This window comes from Polypterus senegalus, chromosome 10 (genome assembly GCF_016835505.1).
Source record: "Polypterus senegalus isolate Bchr_013 chromosome 10, ASM1683550v1, whole genome shotgun sequence".
In the NCBI taxonomy this organism is placed as follows: Eukaryota; Metazoa; Chordata; class Cladistia; order Polypteriformes; family Polypteridae; genus Polypterus; species Polypterus senegalus.
In genome coordinates, this window is record NC_053163.1 from 141273894 (window position 1) to 141290263 (window position 16370).

The 16370-nt window shown below is 40.2% G+C and overlaps 1 protein-coding gene across 4 annotated transcripts in view; it reads right to left on the reverse strand.

Moving 5' to 3' along the window:
• Positions 1-16370, reverse strand: part of ap3d1 (adaptor related protein complex 3 subunit delta 1) — an 86750-nt gene that overhangs the window by 43033 nt on the left and 27347 nt on the right. For all 4 annotated transcript variants that reach the window (XM_039766895.1, XM_039766893.1, XM_039766892.1 and 1 more), the window contains exons 2-9: positions 8441-8536; positions 5537-5617; positions 5363-5443; positions 3765-3872; positions 1352-1481; positions 701-840; positions 527-600; positions 279-328 (exon numbers count right to left, since the gene is read on the reverse strand). In XM_039766895.1, coding sequence (XP_039622829.1) covers positions 279-328; positions 527-600; positions 701-840; positions 1352-1481; positions 3765-3872; positions 5363-5443; positions 5537-5617; positions 8441-8536 — 760 coding nt within the window. The remainder of the gene's footprint in view (positions 1-278; positions 329-526; positions 601-700; positions 841-1351; positions 1482-3764; positions 3873-5362; positions 5444-5536; positions 5618-8440; positions 8537-16370) is intronic.

The window sequence follows — 16370 nt, forward strand, 5'->3', positions numbered from 1 at the left end:
AGAGCCAGATGTCTATCACATCATAGTTGTTGAGTGTGACAACTCCATGCCTTGTTCTCACCCCAAAATTGATTTTCTTTCTCCTACAAACCTTAACACCTGCCCAGCTGATAAAAGGAGTCAACTTTCCCAAGGCTTTAGGGTATTTACTGTTCGCAAAGCACCAACTGGACTGTTAAAGTGAAGCATGTCCAGATCTGTCTCGCAGGGAGAGTGAGATCTCAGGTGAAAGCTTTAAAATAACAGAAAAAAGAAAGAAAAATGTTTTTCCTACAAACCTGCAATGACTGTATTAACACATTCATAAAGCAGAGACATTGCTGAGGTGCTGCAAAAAAAAATATAGCAAAAGGTTAGTTATTGATGAAGCCCATATGAAATACAGCTAGATTCAGCTTTTCCTGGGCACCAAACTTATTCCAGAAAGTCCTTAAGCCAAAAGTCACAACAAACTCCTTTGTAACAATCCTCATTAAGTAAATGAGCACCCCAGAGAAGTCTCAACTGTTGAGGGGAAAACTCTCACCTATGTATAAGGTTGGTCAGTGGCTCAATCAGTTTCTTTCCCAGCCTGGGCTCCAGTGGTGTTAGTGCACCAAACTGTCACATAGGAAGAATTATAATGAGCGATAAAAAGATGAGACTAAAACAAGCAAAGAAGAATCGGGACAACTGTGAATGAGACAGTTCAATGGCTTACCAGTTTGATAATCTTGATAAGGACCCAGTTGTTGGTTGAAGAGGTCATGAGCTTAAAGAACAATGGGGCCAGGGACAGGTAATTCTTGGGGTTACGTCTGGCAAGTTCACAAATGACATTGACTGCTGCTGATTGCACACCTGTGTGTTTGGGAATGGGTAAATTACATCACAATGTCAGTCAAAAAAAAACAAAAAACTATAATACTACACTAGTCTTTCACTGATGATAGGATGAATTAGGCAGTGAACAACCTACTCATATCTGTCACTTATGTTAAAATTACACATGCACATACCTACTCACACTTTATTTAGGGATACCTAACACAGGTTTTTAAGTATGTTGTCTGAAAATTATTGCAGACACAGGGAGAATAAACAAACTAGACACAAAAAATGGCCCAGTATTGATCTGAAACCTATGACACTGGGTCCTTTAGGCAGCAGTTGTACCATTCTGCATTTTTTAGTGATATCAGTAATTTCTTGTCATCTGAAGGAATTCTCATCAGTGGCAGAAATATATTGATGCTATTCTCAACATTCTCAATTTTACACCTCTTCTTACAAATAATGACTATGTCTTGTCATTCTGATGCACTCACGTAACCACCTCAACTCAGAGAAGGTACATATGAAGTATACTTACCAGGGTCAGGATCCTCCAGTTTTTCTTTCAGTCTCGGGAATGCTGGACGAAGTGATTCTGGGTACTTGAGGAACACTTTATACATGATGAGAACAGCTTTTTTGCGTATATAAGGCTTAGTGTGTGACATCTTCAAAAATAAAAAAAAGCTTTTAACCTTTCACAAAAATGTTTCCTTCTCTTAAAACCACAGAATGTCAGAAGTGTTCCCTCTGCTCAAAATAGTCTCATAAGAAAATCAACTGATACCCAGTTAAAACAGACGGGAATTAAAGATGAAAGAATGAATTTAATCAGCCATGTTTTCCTCACATGCCTTGTCCCGTCATTATACAATCTTAAACATGTTAATAAAGATATCCAGCATGTGTTTACTCGACAGTTTTAAGTATTTCGATATGCTTAACATGTCTAGAAGTCACAACATCAATCTCTTTATACAACTGTATGCTCTACTCAAATATAGAAGATATTTAATAATAATAATAATTCTTTGCATTTATACAGCGCTTTTCTCACTACTCATAGCGCTAAGCAATTGCACGTTAAGGGCCTTGCTCAAGGGCCTAACAGAGCAGAGTCCCTTTTGGTATTTACGGGATTCGAACCAGCAACCTTCGGATTGCCAGTACAGATGCCTAGCCTCATAGCCACCACTCCGCCATGACACATTTTCTTCCCATGACACAACAATGTTTGTGCGTATAATATATAATGTACTACAGTACAATCCCTCTTAATTGGCCTCGCATTAACCGGCCTGTTAAAATAAAATAATTTTTTTTTAAATCCCGAGTTCTTCTTAATATTATATGTATGCACTTCCTTCTTTCCTGGAAGGTGAGAGGTATTTTAAAACCAGCAAACAACAAAACAGTGTTCAAATTAAATAAAGTGTAGTCTTCTTTAAATAAATAATCTATTAAAATCAGTGAATTAGTAGAGGTTGAAATCCATTAGTACAAAAACAAGTCTTTTAAAAACAACACAAACGAGGTTAAAACAATGGCTGGAAGCAGTCTCTTAAAATCCAAAGCACGGTGCCGCCTTCTTTCTACCTGGTGGCTCCCCTGCTGCACCCATCAGGCTTTGCAAAAGGGGAGTCGCCCTACCTGCAGATGCAGCTGCCTTCCACACTGGTCCGGTATTCCTCCGATCCCTGGCTATGTCGGGCTCCATCTAGACCGAGACTTGGGTTCTTTCCTCAGCGGCCAGGGAGCTCACGCTGGGGCTAAACCAGCCCAAAGCCTCCACGACTGCCACTGCCTTTCGATGGCCAAACGTCTTCAATACCGGTCACTCCAGCTCCGTGATCACTCAGCTGGAGCGACCGCTTTCTTCAGCCCCACCGAGTGTTGTCCAAATTCTCTTCAGCAGGGGTTCACCTCCCAGCTGCCTGCCTTTGCTCCATCAAATCTGCTCGCTCTCCTGCACTGGCTTTCCTCTACCTGCTTCCTTCTCCATTAACCTCCCGTATTTTCCTCTTATCCTAACTGCCTCGTGCTTCTATTTATCACAGGGACATGGATCAGATGTGGCAATTAGCAGTTCCCAGGAACAGTTACAGATGTGGATGTCTCCTCACCTGTGCACTTAATCGCCCGCATCACGAATTCCCCGGGAACCGATCGGCCACACATACCATGCCCCCTCGCTTTGGGGGCCTTTTTGACTTGAGCTGTGGACCCGCTACACCACACTATCCAGTTGTTGTGCGAGAAAAAAACCTGTGTGCGAAATTGTGGATGAAGCCTTGTGGATATGGTTTCTTCAGGAACGTCGAAGAGGTACAGTACATACCTTAAAAATATTTTTCTGCATGAAAATAGGTATGCATCGGATTAACCGGCCAAAATGGCAACTGGCCATGGGTCCAGTCCTGAAGTGGCCGGTTAAGTGGGACTGTACTGTGTATATATATGTATGCAAATAGATATGTACTATTCTGCATTGTGGTCTGCACAGGGAGTAACACCATATGCCCAAATAAACTAATTAGAAAGGCCAGCAGCAGAAAATAAGATGATGACAAAATTACAGGCAATCATGAATCTCTATGAAACATTGTCCAGTAGCACCTTCAGCCACTGTCACATCCCACCATAGTGTGCTAAGAAGTGCTACTGGGGGCTCATCATCCATCAGACTATATAATACCCGCACCCATTGTGCCCTCCTTCACTTATATGTATTTATAACAAATACATTCTCTTTAACAAATACTCTCCTTAGTGATACTATACATTAAATGCACATTGGGGAAATTGTGTGTGTATAGTTCTGGCTCACAGCTGAAGAATAATAGGTTAAATTTTTTTTCTTTTGGTTTTGTTGCAGGAATATGCGATTTTCCCTAAAAGGGTCAATAAAGTAATATCAATCTATCTATGTATTCTCACAGAGGTGAACTCACCAGGGTCATGATGTCATTGGCCAGGTCCCGGGCAAGATCAGGGGTTACAAAACAAGACAGACCAGTTAGAGCCACACCAGTGTCATACTGATTAGGGCTACTGAGATCCTAAGGAGGAAGAGTTACAGGAGTTAGAAGAGAATAAAATAGTACAAATTTTTAAAACTAAGGCCTTGTTCACACGGGCGTTTTTGGATAAACGAACTTGCTCTGAACGTCCTAGACGTTTATGTTGCATTTTGTGGTGGCGATCGATTGACTTCTACACCGGCGTTCGTTTGTCTCTGTCTAACGCCAGCCTGCAGCCCAAATTGTAGTTTGTGTGTTAACCTGTGGAGGCAGTGTCGAGAACTGGATATGAAAGCCCTTATCGTTTTATTTGAGGTGCCTCCTTTCAATATGGACCATTTTGCTATGTTAGATATGAATCTTCTTGTTTTAAAAATACTCGTAATACGGCGATGTAGGGAGAGAAAAAATTGCCGCTGCTACCTCTGACTGCACAACGTCGGGTTAAAGCAGTGCTTCTCAATTATTTTCTGTCATGCTCCCCCTAGGAAGAAGAAAACATCTCGCGCCCCCCACGCGACTAAATGGTATCATTTGTCTATAAAATTGTTATAAGTACACCTCTGCATAACACTGTATCCTTATTAACATATAAGAGAATAAAAAAAGAAATATGGACCAATTTACAACAAAGAATAGCTTTATTAAATGTAACAGAAAAGATTTAAAGTGCATTCTAAATTCAAAAAAAATTAAAAGAAAAATAAAAAGCATGTTCCCGAGGTCAAGCGACCCCTTGGCGGAGCCACGGGGCACGCCCCACTATTTGAGAAACACTGGGTTAAAGGAAGTTTTTTTGTGCTTTATGAAGAAATGCGAAAATTTCCGTGCAAGTTTTTTAATTACTGTCGGATGTCGGTTTCCACTTTTGATTGTCTGCTGCAGCTGGTGCAATGCCACACTGCACGCCGATCAACCAATATGCGACTTGGTGTTAGCCCCGAAGAGAGACTACTTGTCACTTTGAGGTAAGGAAACAGTAGTCGAGTGTGCGCTTACACCGGTGTTATGCACTGAAATGCAAACCCGCCATGGATTGCCCCCCCTACATAATCGTTATCAAATATTATATTAGAACATAAATTAATAGGTTCATGGTTTACAAATTACATGAGACAATAAAATAAAATAAGCAATATGAAAATATATATGTTGTATATGAAAACATAAAAATATTAATATATTTTCATATACAACATGTAAACTTATATATATCCGGTCCTCCGAAGCGTAAAATAAAGCGCAGAAAGCGAACTAAAGCGGTTTCCTTGCGTTTGTTGGGTTTTGAACGCCAAGAAAAGCTGCATGCAAGCGTTTTTGATGCCGTAGAAACGCGCTGCCGGACAAACGCACGTCACCAAAGCCCGTTTGAACACTCTCATTGACTCCTACGTGTAGAAAACACTCGGTGCTTGATCCGCTCACGGGCGCTTCTGAGCAAAAAAACGCTCGATTTTAACGCCCGTGTGAACAAGGCCTAAAAGAAAAAATAAATGCAATCCCCATAAAAAACATGACAGAAAACCCACCTTTCGAATCTGATTAGTGGTCAGCATAATCACATCTGTGCCCTCATGGAAACACTGAGAAGCAGCAAGGTATCCAATTCGCTGGAGAGGCAGAAACAAGCAATCAAAAACAGAGCACTTTGACTTGGCATAATAAACCACCAAAAAATAAAGAGAACAGTGAAACTGTCTCACCTTGTATGTAAATTTAGAGGAGCTCATCACTTCAATAATGTTGAAAGCAGCCCAGCTGACGTCATAACCCAGCATCTGCAACTGTTGAAACAAAATATAAAAATGGCATACATTTAACCACCCACAAATTTGATACCAGGTGCCATGCTGACAGTAGGTGCAAGAGACAACATGGGTGTTACAAAGACCACCAACATGACAGAATGTGGACAAGCAGACAAGTTCAAATCCTCCTCAATGGAGAATTACCCTGCAGCACAAAGGGATATGTTTTTTTCCCGAAGGTTTTCCATAATTTCTCTTTCTAAAATCTAGGGAAAATACAGTCAACACTGATGAACTCAGAAAATGGCCATAAACTAAGTGTCTAGAAAAGAGATACATAAATGTAATCAACATGCAGAGAGACAGAGGGGAAATTCTACTCTAAAAGAACTATTATCACCCAAGGTTGTCTGTAATCAGCCAATATCAAGATTTTCTGTGCCTGGTGTGCACGTGAAATAACACACATTACCACTATAACTGATTTTTAACAGTCTGATGTCAAGAGGCAAGGGAACAAGGTGCAGTGATTGTGGGGAAACAGTGCCAAAATCACAAACAGTCCTTATATAAAATAAAAATAATTCATTTTTATCATCATGTTTATCATAAATGTAACAGGTTCAAAAATGAAATTACAAGAATAAAGGCTTTTTTAATTTCAGATTGGAATTGAAGTACAGTATTCATGCATTGTCTCAGTAAATCCAAAACCCAGGTTCGGTTTAAAAAAAAAGTTTAAAACTTTGCAGATATGCAGAACACTGTCATAGAATAACAAGAAACATCCATCCATCCATCCATCCATTTTCCAACCCGCTGAATCCGAACACAGGGTCACGGGGGTCTGCTGGAGCCAATCCCAGCCAACACAGGGCACAAGGCAGGAACCAATCCCGGGCAGGGAGCCAACCCACCGCAGGACACACACACACACACACACACACACACCAAGGCCAATTTAGAATCTCCAATCCACCTAACCTGCATGTCTTTGGACCGTGGGAGGAAACCTAACAAGAAACATTTCCTTTCAAATTAATAAGCAATAACATGCTATAAAAAATGTATATTCCCACCTTTTCCCAAATGATGCCATAAGTGGTAGTTTCACTACTATAATTTGGCTTCGTTATCAATACCAGCTTTCAGAATCAGCACTAGAACCAAAATAGTAAATAAGCAAGTAACAGATAATACTTCACTACTCCCATCCCAGTATCTCACAGCAGTCTCTCTGCTCCACTCCACATCCAAAAGCCTCCCTTCTACCCAAATACTGTCTTCAACAAAACCTGAACCAGGGGAGTTCCCCAATGAATTTATTTTAATATATAAAGTACATTCAAATGGGGAAGGGGGTTTGGGTGTTGGGTGGTGTCCACTTGGTGAATAGAGCTAGATGTAATATATACATTTTATCAAAAATGGTTGGTTGCAGGTGGAGATCAGCAGTGGCGATCATGCTAATTAACGACTGTGTGAGGTGCTTGACTACTACCATTTACTTCCTGTACCATACCACTTTAAATACTGGGTTTTTTAGTATTGGTATACCATTTAAACCCTAGTTCCCACAACCTTCAACTGGACTACAGAGGTATATGTATGGATGGATATAAAAATATGACATAAATCAAAAGTCCCCATTTAACAAGCATCAAGTTATCACAATTGGGGGTTAATCTTTACATCTGCCCTTACTAACTTATCTAGGGAACACTTCCAAAGCCACCTACAGACAAACCATTCACTCATCCATTTTCTTACATCACTGTGCATTCCAGAAGCTTGCTAAAATTTAGATGAGAGATTAGGTACCAGCTATGAAGAATTCTAAATTAAGGAAATGGCCATTCCATCAGCAGTTTCAGAAAATGTTCCAGAGATAGGCAAGTGATTGACATAACCTCACTAACTACATGTGATGCCTACCATGAAAATAACAAAAGGCAAATTTAATAACCTACAGTTTCTAACCCCAAACATTACCTATCGGATCTGCCAAAACACCACTCAGAATCACTGTAGTCCTATTGCTAATTGCTGATTCACAAAGAATAACATCTTTGGAAGTAGGGTGAAACCAGAGTACCCATAGGAGAAATCACATGAATGTGGGGACACCATTATATTACCATCAGGATAATGACATTGGAGATGGAAACTGAGCCATGTTCCCAGAAATGACAGACAACATCGTCAACCACTGTGACACAGAAGGTAAAATTAAAACAATAAAAATAAATTGGGAAAACAATTTTAATTTGCTCATTTACCATAGACAACAATTATGACTAACAGGTGGCACGGCAGCGCAGTTGTAGTGCTGATGTCCCTCAGTAAGGAGACCAGGGTTTGCGTCCTTGGTTTGCATCCTGCATGGAATTTGTGCATTTTCCCTGTGTCTGTGTGGGTTTCCTTCCACACTCCCAAGACATGCAAGTTAGGTGGATTGGTGATGCTAAATTGGCCCTGGTGTATGGATGGTGTGTGTGTGTATGTATTCACGCTACAATTGCCTGGCATTCTCTCCAGGGTTTACTCCTGTCTTGTGCCCTATGGTGGCTGAGATAGCTACAGCACCCCCCCTCCCCACCGATCAGGACAAAGTTGTTTAGAAAGTGACTGCCTGAATTATTTGTCACTTGTTACATTCTCTTTTTGCGTCATCCTGGTTCAATTGTTAATAACAAAACAACCACCACCCTTTGTTGTTTTGTTTTACAACCAACTGCCATCTGCATATATTCTGAACACTGCACTACTTTAGAATGCCACCATTGCACCCAACTAACAGGTTCATCCCCTACTATCTCCCATCCCTAGTCTCATAAGAAAAATTAAAATTAGACTTACATAGGTGAGCTTGCAGACTGCATTGGCCTTCACAGCAATGTTGTCCTGCTTCAGTTCCTGCTTGATTTCATCAATGCATGTTGAGATGTACTTGGCCTAAAAAACAGAAAATTGAACTTAAGTCCATGGTTCTGTAGGTAAGGGGAAAAAATAAAACAAAAAAACTCAAGTTGGCATTTGCTTTGTGCCAATCAGATTGTGTCCATTCCAATGCATGATAAAACCACCAAACTATTTTTAACCCATGCCAGAAGCATGGAAGTCAAAGCCAGCCTAACAGCATTGTTGTGAAGTCCTGAACAAAGCTTGGATTAGGCACCACTCCATTGAAGAAAAAAACCACAATCAGTCACTCAGTTACCTAACATGCAAATGCACGGGGAGAAAAACAAAAAACCTGCAGGAAAAAGAAAAAACCTCTTGCAGTCATAATAAGGCCAAGCAAAGCCAAAAAGACACTGTGCTGGTTTGAATTCTAACCCAGGAACTCAGACATGTTAAGTAACACTGCTGTCCACTATGCTATGTATGCCAAGAGCAAGTAGCAATCCTTTGTATTTGTAAATGATTCCATTCATCGATACACTATACTAAGCAAATAAGAAGTTTACGGCATTTAAGAAATTCAAGGGAGACTTAGGTTTTCAAGAGGATCACAATGAAGTATTTGTTTAATTGCAGGAGCCAATCTTCACTCACAAAGTGCTCTGTTATACATAATGGACAGTTGTGCATCATGAACATTTTTATATAGTATGAACAATCATGCAACAGGAACAAAACTGACAAATTCTGGAGCTCAATGCACTTGTCAGTCCATTTACGTCAAGCTGAACTTTTGTTTTGGAGACACCAGCCAGATGGATACTTGTATAAATTGATATTCATTACACAACAAAGTGAGGGCAGCTGGCAAATCAGCAAAACATACCTACCGTCTGAAAACATTAAAGTCATCAAACTACAACAGACAAAAGTCTATTAAATACAGCCAATAAAATGGCATGAGGTGAAGACAGAGTACCCTTATGCTGCCTTAAGCTGAAAGCCCGAAAATTTAAAAAAGCAAACAAATAGCAATATATTTTGGAAAAAAAAGAAAAATAATATCAATTCAGAGACATATTTCTAGACCTCTCCTCACCATAATCACCATTATTACTAATCAAAATTTTCCAGGTTTCCTCAGGTTAGCTTGTCCCTCAAATCGTTTCTCTCAGATTTCCATGTTCCTAAGCATTCTTTTCCACAAGACCATTTCTTTTTATATCATGGGACACCCACGTCTTGAATGTCTCCTGCTGCTTCACCTCCAGTCTTAACCTTATTCTTTTCTGCATTTACCATGCGGCTTTTTGTTTCCAAACTAGTTTTTCAGTATCTTCTCCTTCATCTCCGCTTCACGATTTGCCAGCAATACAACTCCAAGTGGCTTTATTGTCATACCATCCATACACAGTACTGCAGCATACAGCGAAATGAAACAATGTTCCTCAGCACCACGGGGCAACATACATATAAATAGAGGCCAACTGCAGCAGAAGTACTATACTACTTCTTCTTCTTCTGGCTGACCCCATTAGGGGTTGCCACAATGGATCATTTTCTTCCATAGATTTCTGTCCTCTGCATCTTGTTCTCTTACACTCATCACCTGCATGTCCTCTCTCACCACATCCATAAACCTTCTCTTAGTCTTTTCTCATTTCCTCTTACCTGGTAGCTCTATCCTTATCATCCTTCTCCCAATATACCCAGCATCTCTCCTCTGCACATGTCCACACCAGCGCAATCTCGCCTCTCTGACTTTGTCTCCCAACTATCCAACTTGAGCTGACCCTCTAATGTCCTCATTTCTAATCTTGTCCATTCTTGTCCACCCAATGCATATTTTAGCATCTTTAACTCTGCCACCTCCAGCACTGACTCCTGCTTTCTGGTCAGTGCCACCATCTCCAACCCATATAACATAGCAGGTCTTACTACCGTCCTGTAGACCTTCCCTTTCACTCTTGCTGATACCCGTGTGTCACAAATCATTCCTGACACTCTTCTCCACCCATTCCACCCTGCCTGCACTCTCTTTTTCACCTCTCTTCCACAATAGGAGTTGATAAATCAATAAATAATAGGTAATTGAAAAGATACTAATAATTTGAAATAGATAATAAATAAATAAATAATCATAACCCAACTAATAATAAACAACAGTAGGAAAAAGTATAACAAATATATTTCATATAAACAAGCTATTACGAGCAGAACTGAGGGCAGGACGTGCAGCGCACACTTCAAAGTCCAGACAGCCAAGGGGTAAAAGCTGTTGCAGTGCTTTCTGCCAGATCGAAGTGGGCTAAGAGACTGTGGGAGTGGTGGGAGCAGTCCTTCATAATGTTATAGGCTTTGTAGATGTGAGATCACTGGCATATAAAAGCACCCATGGCAAACCTTCTGATCATTACCTTCATCATAAAAACAAATGGTATTAGAATGGATCCCTGGTGCAGCACCACCTTCACCTCAAAGCTTTCACAATTTCATTTTGCTGTTCTGCCCACAATTTGTGCTTCTTCATACATTAAAACCCCTGTAATATGCCCCTCAATATCTGCAGGAAATAACATTCTCAAGATAGATGAAAGGGTCAGCAAAATAATCAGTTATCAAACGATAATGAAAATGTTTTCATTGGAAATTGCTGGCACATTGTCAGAGAATACTGAAAATAACCCAGATCTGCAGACCAGTAGACACTCAGGTGAGTGCCAACCCCTCTCAGCACAAACAGTTTAAAATTCACACACTTCACTATTTGCTGTAACATTTCACAAAGGAGACAGACATGTAAATTGCTTTATACAGCACTATATGAATATGTTGTTCATAAAAGGTGCTAATATATAATGTGAATGATGTACAGAATTCTTGAGCCTCCTTTTAACAAAGGATAAATGGCAAGGAGACCAAAGCTGAACAAAACTGAGAAGTTTATAAGCAAACCAAAGAACACAAGGGACAACTAAACATACTGTAGTGGAAACTCAAAGTATAAAATAACCTAAGCAAAACAAGAAACCTGCTTTTCATCTAAGCCACACTAGGCAGGTCTTGAACTAGTCTAACCAGGGGATATGGCTGACATTCTTTTCCTCCAGTACCAGCACAGTACACTCCTTTCTTCACCTCCCATTAATTGGACGCTGTTCCTCTAATAAATTGACCCATTGTTTCTCATTTCATGCCCCGTTTCAAGTTTGTTGACCACATGACCAGAACTGGCATAAGATACCCCCTCCCCCCCAAGATGCAACTGGGTTAGTGGGCACTCTCCTATTGTAGCACCAAGCTAGACTTCTACAAAGTGATGTGTGGTGTCCCTGCAACTTCGGGTCTACTACTGGCACTAAAGAGTGAGGAGAGCATGACAGCCCCTTAGGTGCCAGCATCTAATAAAGTGGTCCAACAAGAATATATCTGAGACTCTGTGCCATCTAGCATTTTGGAAGGGACAGTTTTTTTTTCTTCCAGCTGACCTGAACAGAGGACCTCAACTATCTGATAGCTGTTACCCTTTGCTAACCACCTACTGCAAGAGTCTCGGGATATTTCACTGGTAGGGTAATTCACATTTTCCTTACCAGTGTAAAATTCCCCAAACTTGACTTCTGCCTTGTCAAGCCCGACTTAGCATCCCCTAAAAATTCACAGATATGCAAAGTGCTTTGTGGTTATCAGCAGAGGGGCATTAGCTAGTTGTGAAAAAACATTATATAATGACTGTTTTGTTTTGAAAGGGGCTTTGTGATAATTCACATAATGCAAGGTGCCATAGGAGCCATATAAATTTAAGTACTGGCCTAAGCACCTAGGTGTTGTATACAAAAGAAACTTCATTATTAATTAGTGGTTACTTTAAGTATTTTTGATAAGCACTTTTTTACCTACTGGTTTATTTTGCAAAGTACACTTGCATAGTTTTCCACACTACAAAAGGAATTCTAACTATAGACTGGCTGATTTTGTCTGCAAGTAGCTGGGTGGCACAGTGATTAGTGTTGCTTTTTGACAGCTACAGAGTCCTTGGTTCAAATCTCAGGCACAAGGGTAAGACTGGCACATTTTTCCTGTATACTCCTGGGTTTCCGTTCAACATGCCAAAGACTGGTACAGACAGTAGGAAAAGTATTGGGACAATGAGGTGATATTGATTATTTCTGTTATACATTAATGAAATATGCATTCCATGTGAAAAGAAGAATATGAAACTAAAGCACAAAATGTAAGCTTTTATTTCTGGACAATGTTTTACACGTAACCCAAATAATATCTTAATAAAATGACATTTTTCATGTTAAGTCACACAATTCTGGCTGAGAAGAAGTATAGGGATAAATAAATGACAAGTGATTCTAATTACTCAGATGGTCTCATTCCCTTAATTATCGACCTATAAAAGACTGCAGAGTGTGTAGGGTTGATTGTAGTCATTGGAGTTTGCATTTGGGGACTGGTGTTGACATTAAAGGTACAAAACAGCCTGCATTAAATTAATTGTTAACACTTAATTGGTCGGGTTTGAACGAGTGTGAGGATGTGTGACACGCAGTCCAGGTTTGTTTCCCCAATTTGCACCCAATGCTGCAGAATAAGAATCAGCTCCTAGCAACACTGCACTGGGTAAGTGTGTTAGAAAATGAATGATGGATAAATGTTTATCTTGTGGTTTTGCAAGTTGTCCATACTGTAGGATTATATTATTAAAAAAAAAAAAGAGGCTAAAGAATCAAACAACATACTGAGGAATTCCACTGGCAACTCACCTACACCACCAGTACTCCACCTTGAATTTCCTTAATAGTCTGGTGAAGATTACATACAACATGAATTATCAAAGCTTTCAAAACAATCTCCCCACCTCCACAATTTACTGCTACAGTGTGACATGTGTTCCGACTGCCTATGAATATTTTAGGAACACTGGACAAAATGTCATTGTATCTGAGAAGGACAGATCAAGTTTCTCTCATAGCCAGCATTCAGTGTCATCCCTGAACCAAAAAGCTTCCACCTAGCAGGGAACTGAAGCATGGCCCCGTTCCTAGGAGGTGATATTGGTCCCTGTTCAGTTACTAAAGGCGATGTGCTAAGATGCACAAGGTACAACCATCTCCTCCACCAACACCACAGGGAGGAACAAGGCCCACATGTTAATAATCACGTACCTAACCACTTCAACTTTCATCAGTCACCACAATGTTGTGCCAATCTGGACAGAAGACAGGGATCTGTAGATTAAGTTTGGTTTCTAACATGATGGCAACACAAGAGTTAATAACTAATATCTTGGAGAGGTAAAGAAATAAGAATCAAAGTTAGTATCTCTTACAGTACAACATACAGTAAGTGTTTGGCTTTGTGTTTAGAATAACACAAAGCACAGCAGCGACATACTGTATGTAGTTTGTTTTAAGCTACTGTGTTCACAAGCTAAAATCTCCTCTGACAACAGCATCTGACAGTCCACTAGAATAAAGGCATATTAGACAGGTTTTCATTTAGACAGGATCAGAATTTTCACCAACTGACCTCACACAATCTACAAATAGTCTTTACCACAACTGTTTTGATTACTAGCAGGCCTAGTGGGCACATTTTGCCATTGATGCTGTGTTCATTAATCTCTTCACAAGTTTTCTGTCAGATAAAACACATTGGGATGTGTGGTACATTGTCAAACCAAGAGGCTCCCATAGCAGCTTTGTTCTTGGGGTCACTGGTGAGCCAGCTTGTGTTGCACTATAATAGATGCATTTGTACCAGTTGCTGTTTAAGGGAAAACAAACATAGTGAAAGGCTCTGCCCACCAAGGGACATCTCCTACTAAACCCGCATGCAGGGTGCTGCAGTGCCTCTCTGGATCCATCACACCAGCACAAAGAATAAATAAATAAACAAGTGTAACCTGCACCTGCATCAGGGTACTCATTTCAATATGAGATGCACCACAAATTGAAAAATTAAGCAGGCAAGCTTTTAAGCCATGATAAGGACACTTCTTCTTTACAATCATCTAGCTTATTTATCTTCTCTCACCATGGCAGTTTTCAATTCCATATCAGCACTGCAAAAAGCATACAGCAGTTCAGGTTCTAAAAACCCAGCAGTTTGAAACACTTTGGCATGGCTACTATATACAAATCTAAACATTGGTACAGCAAGGCCAATTAATTTTTTTTGATGTGCACAAAAGACATTTTTGTGTGACATCAAAAGATCAATATGAGAAGAGAGATCAGAGTTTCAGTTTTAATTCCCTGGTATTTACATCTTGATATGTTAAACCACATAGACCAGAGCACATTTTGCAACCTAACACCCAGCAATTCAAGTCAGAAATAGTATTGCAACAAAATGTCCATCCATCCATCCATTTTCCAACCCGCTGAATCCGAACACAGGGTCACGGGGGTCTGCTAGAGTCAATCCCAGCCAACACAGGGTGCAAGGCAGGAACCAATCCCAGGCAGGGCGCCAACCCACCGCAGGAAACACACACCCACACCCACCAAGCACACACTAGGGACAATCCACCTAACCTGCATGTCTTTGGACTGTGGGAGGAAACCAGAGTACCCGGAGGAAACCCATGCAGACACGGGGACAACATGCAAACTCCTGCAGCAAAATGTTTTCAACCAAATTACTCAAAAATACTTCCTATTTGGTTGTATATCACTGGCTCACAATAATCGTGTTAACCCGATGACCCATAGACTCCACCAGATTTCTTGTTTTTTAATTGGTTATGCCTTTCCAAGCTTTTAGCGCAACATCTTTTAGGTTTTGTCTGCTTTGTGGGGTTTCTTCCTTCTCTGTTCCCTTCAGGAGAAGAAATGTATGTTCAATTAGGTTGAAATCTGATGATTGACTTGGCCAGTCCAAAACTTTCCATTATTTTTCGCCTGATGCAGTCCTTTGTTTTGGTGGCGCTGTCTTTTGGATCATTGTCTTGCTGTATAATAAAGTTCCTCCTGATTAGTTTGGATTTATTTCTCCATAAATTGGCAGACAATATGTTTCTGTAGACTTAGGAGTTTATTCTGCCACTACCATCATGAGTTACATCATCAACTAAAATGATTGAGCCTGATTCAGAAGCAGAGATGCAAGCCCAAGCCATGACACAATCTTCACCATGCTTCACAGATGAAAGAAATGGTCTAATATGTTATGAATAACAAATCTTTTGGATGAATTCTATGAAAAGAGAAATCTACAATATGAAAATGATTTGACAAAGTGAAAACACTAATGGACAATAAAATTAAATAATACGTTCCATTGTTAGCAAGGATTGGCTTCAAATTAAGCAGCTGGACTGAAGCAAAAACGTGCAGTCACTGCAACCGTCCAGGACCAAACATGAGGACCCCTCTACTAGGGTGAAAATTTTTATACTTGTGCTCTTCCTTCCTGCTCCATTACATCTGTGTGATGTTTTCCTGCTCCACTCCTGTTCACTTGTTTGCCCCATTTCTTACTTTCATTTAAATCTTCTACAAATTCAGTCTCTCTCTAGTCCAAAATTAATTGGTCACAACATTATTTACAATTTTAAATTCATTTTGATGTCAGTTTGGAGAGTAGGCGCAAATGGCATGTGCCGATTCTGATGCATAACACTTGTCAGGCTGCCTTCTATTATGCCATCTTCTTAGCTGAGAGGGTGTTATGGATCTCTGGCTGTAAATATGTGCTTTGAATTGGAAAAGCAGCAACAATGGAGTCAAATTCAGATGTTTTTCACAAAGAAATGTAATACTAGTAAGGACAGTCAGTCACTGTTCAACCCTATATATCCTATCACAGGGTCACGGGGGTCTGCTGGAGCCAATCCCTGCCAACACAGGGCACAAGACAGGAACAAACT